Source organism: Morone saxatilis, unplaced genomic scaffold (genome assembly GCF_004916995.1).
Source record: "Morone saxatilis isolate NCDOM2014 unplaced genomic scaffold, NCSU_SB_2.0 Contig24, whole genome shotgun sequence".
NCBI lineage: Eukaryota > Metazoa > Chordata > Actinopteri > Moronidae > Morone > Morone saxatilis.
Window position 1 is genome coordinate 7,958,700 of NW_023339807.1, and position 2,817 is coordinate 7,961,516.

General features: G+C 40.4%; 1 protein-coding gene across 1 annotated transcript in view; it reads left to right on the top strand.

The window, feature by feature from the left end:
- Positions 1 to 2,817, top strand: part of ulk4 (unc-51 like kinase 4) — a gene marked incomplete at its 3' end in the record, with an annotated part of 71,124 nt that overhangs the window by 3,196 nt on the left and 65,111 nt on the right. Inside the window, 7 exon segments of the mRNA XM_035672886.1 lie at positions 93 to 355; positions 641 to 710; positions 1,079 to 1,151; positions 1,655 to 1,682; positions 1,685 to 1,746; positions 2,065 to 2,125; positions 2,267 to 2,499. Coding sequence (XP_035528779.1) covers positions 93 to 355; positions 641 to 710; positions 1,079 to 1,151; positions 1,655 to 1,682; positions 1,685 to 1,746; positions 2,065 to 2,125; positions 2,267 to 2,499 — 790 coding nt within the window.

Sequence of the window (2,817 nt, forward strand, 5' to 3'; positions counted from 1 at the left end):
ATACACATTTAAATAAAAACTTCTTTTTGCCTCAGTTGAATAGTTTGTGTGTGTGTGTGTGTGTGTGTGTGTGTGTGTGTTTTCCTCTACAGATACACAAGGATCCCTGACCCTTTTTTCCTAGGACAGGTAGATGAGCATCCCAACAGCCACTCAGCCATCACTCAGCCAGCCCTTAGGATTTCCAAGAAATTGATTTCATCACAGACAACAATTGCAACAACTCACAGACCATCTGACAGGAGGACTGATTGCCAACAAGGAGGAGAGGGGGAAGCAAAGACAGAAGATGACCCCAAGCCAGCTGAGGCCCAGCAGATGTGCCACACACTGCAGCCCAATAAGTCATTCATTGGTAACACGTTCCCTTGATGTCTGATGTCATAATAGTTGTATGAACATGACTAGTCTTCTGTTTTTTTAGATACATAAGCCAAATTTGTTATGTTCTATTGTTTTTGCCTCAACTGCAAACGATTGGATCTTTCACTGTTTGCTGTAGTTGCTATTTTCCATATCTCATATCTGATTAAAATGCGTGCGCCATCTTTCACCTGTGTGGCCTTAGGCATCAATCTCAGACATGTCATAATGAACTGTTGGAAATTTGATTGAGTATTCTGTGTGCTTCCTCCTCCAGATAACGTATCAGAGCTCAGGCCAAAGAGTGGTGTGGATGAGGACAATACTGAGGCCATTTTTCTGCTCAGGTATTCAGTTGAGTCTGTCTGCTGCCTATCTACCTGTTTTGCCAGGGTCACAGGGTTATATATGTTTTGCCAAGGTTGTATCCAGTTATCCAAGGTTATTGATGGCCTTAATTTCTTCTGTCTGAAGAATGTGAATCTCAAAAGTGTTACACAACATATTTTAAGTTATACTCCATCCAAACTCTTATCTTGGACACACACATCTACAAATGCTCTAATCTTAGAATGAGTGGCCCAAGTGATCCTCTATCCAGTACTGTCCTCTAACAATTAAGGTACAGGGGATCAGCCTCGTGTATATATATCTAACTGCTAGCCATAAGCAACCACTAGTATATTTTAATGTTCCTTCCTGTCGTTTTTTTTAGCTCCCGTGCCAACTCGAGGAGAAGCTGTAGTGTCTCAGACCTCCCGAACCAGACGCCTGCGCCTCAAGAACATGTAAACATTAGAAAGGAGTGGTTCATGCATGCATTGTTAAAATTTGTTTTTTAGTTCATGCTAATATAATAACATGAGTGGTAACATTAGTTACTGGGCCAATTTTCTTCGTACCAAATATATTTACTTACAGGTTTAACATTAAAGGCATGTTCTCCTCTGCTTCCATCTGCTGGTGTGCCTGGTAAACATTAGTTTCATGATACCAGACAGTGGCATCCAATTATCTAGGGATCTCTAAATGTGGAGTAGTTACTTTAATGGTAGTAAGAACGGCCCTAAAGACTTTGGATTGATTCTGCAATGCTTTTTTTTTTTACTCTAATTGTTTCCACATGGTTTTAGCAACAAAAGCTAGGAGAAAGTCATCAGTCTCTATTGAGCAAAGCGTTTGGAGAAGGAGGACTTGTGAGTCCAAGTAAATACATAAATAGTTAAATACAAATACAAATAATGCTAAATACATCTTCTGCTCTTCTCTCTTTCCTTACCCCTCCTCTTAGGCCAGTACTGACACTGACATCACATCCTGCAGAAAGCTCTTCTCCATACTGACTCTGATCTGACTATCACCCCAATCATGGACAACCCCAAGGTACAGACATGCAGTATTATTATACAGGGGCTATTTTATATTTCAGGGTGTTTTCAGATACATTACAACTGCTTGACTTTTAATAATCTTCAGTAGTAGGTGTCCTTGTGAGGAGCCTTCTCTGCTGTTAATGCTTTATTAAAACATCTTTACCAAACAACAAAAATAAAAAGTTTCATGCAAATCTCTTACTTCACTGTTCATTTTCACTGTGACATAGTTACTAGGAAGTAAGGAAAATATCTACATGGAAATTTTGATATGAAGATCAGGCTCATACTGAGGCTCTCTGTGTGGTGTTCTCTTTCTGTTTACCAGATTCTTAAGAGTCCTCCCGTGCGTTTTGATCCAAAAACCCTTTGTGTACCAGCATATCCAGGTGTGGTACATTCAATTTTCAAGTCAGTATCAAGTGAGATTTTATCAGTGCCCCTTAAGAAGAACAGAGGTACTATGGAGTGTATGGCTATTGTCCACAATTTGTCTTGAGGCTGACTTTTTCTCCTGTCCTCTCCTCCAGTTGAGAAGCTGCAGTCCCTGAGTGATGATGAGTGGGCTGTCTTCCTCTTACAGCTCTGTTCATCCCTTGGAGAACAGAACCCCTCAGCTCCTCTCTCGTCCTCCTCCACTGCTCCTCCTCCTCCTCCTCCTCCTCTCTCCTCAGCCACTCGATCAAGGCTCAATCTGCTGTGCTACCTCTGCTGCGTGATTGGACATAAAAATATTGCTAACAGGCTGATTAACTCAACACTGGTAGGAAAACTTGTATTTATATATTTGTCCTTATATAAATTATATTATAAATATTTCTGCATCTAACACATACAGTACAATATAATAGTTATACATTTGTTTCACTGAGCTTCAGTAGGAAGGTATAATATGTGTGACGTTCTTGCCATTGCTCCCAGCTAGTCATTTGTCAAAAGGGGGTGTGGTGACAAGGACATTGTCCCATAGAATTATTCTGAGCTAAAAAAAACAGGACTTCCCTTTCGTCTGACTTTGAACATGAACTACCTGAAAACATACACTGATCAGCCCTAACATCAGAGTTGATGTGTTAGAAGC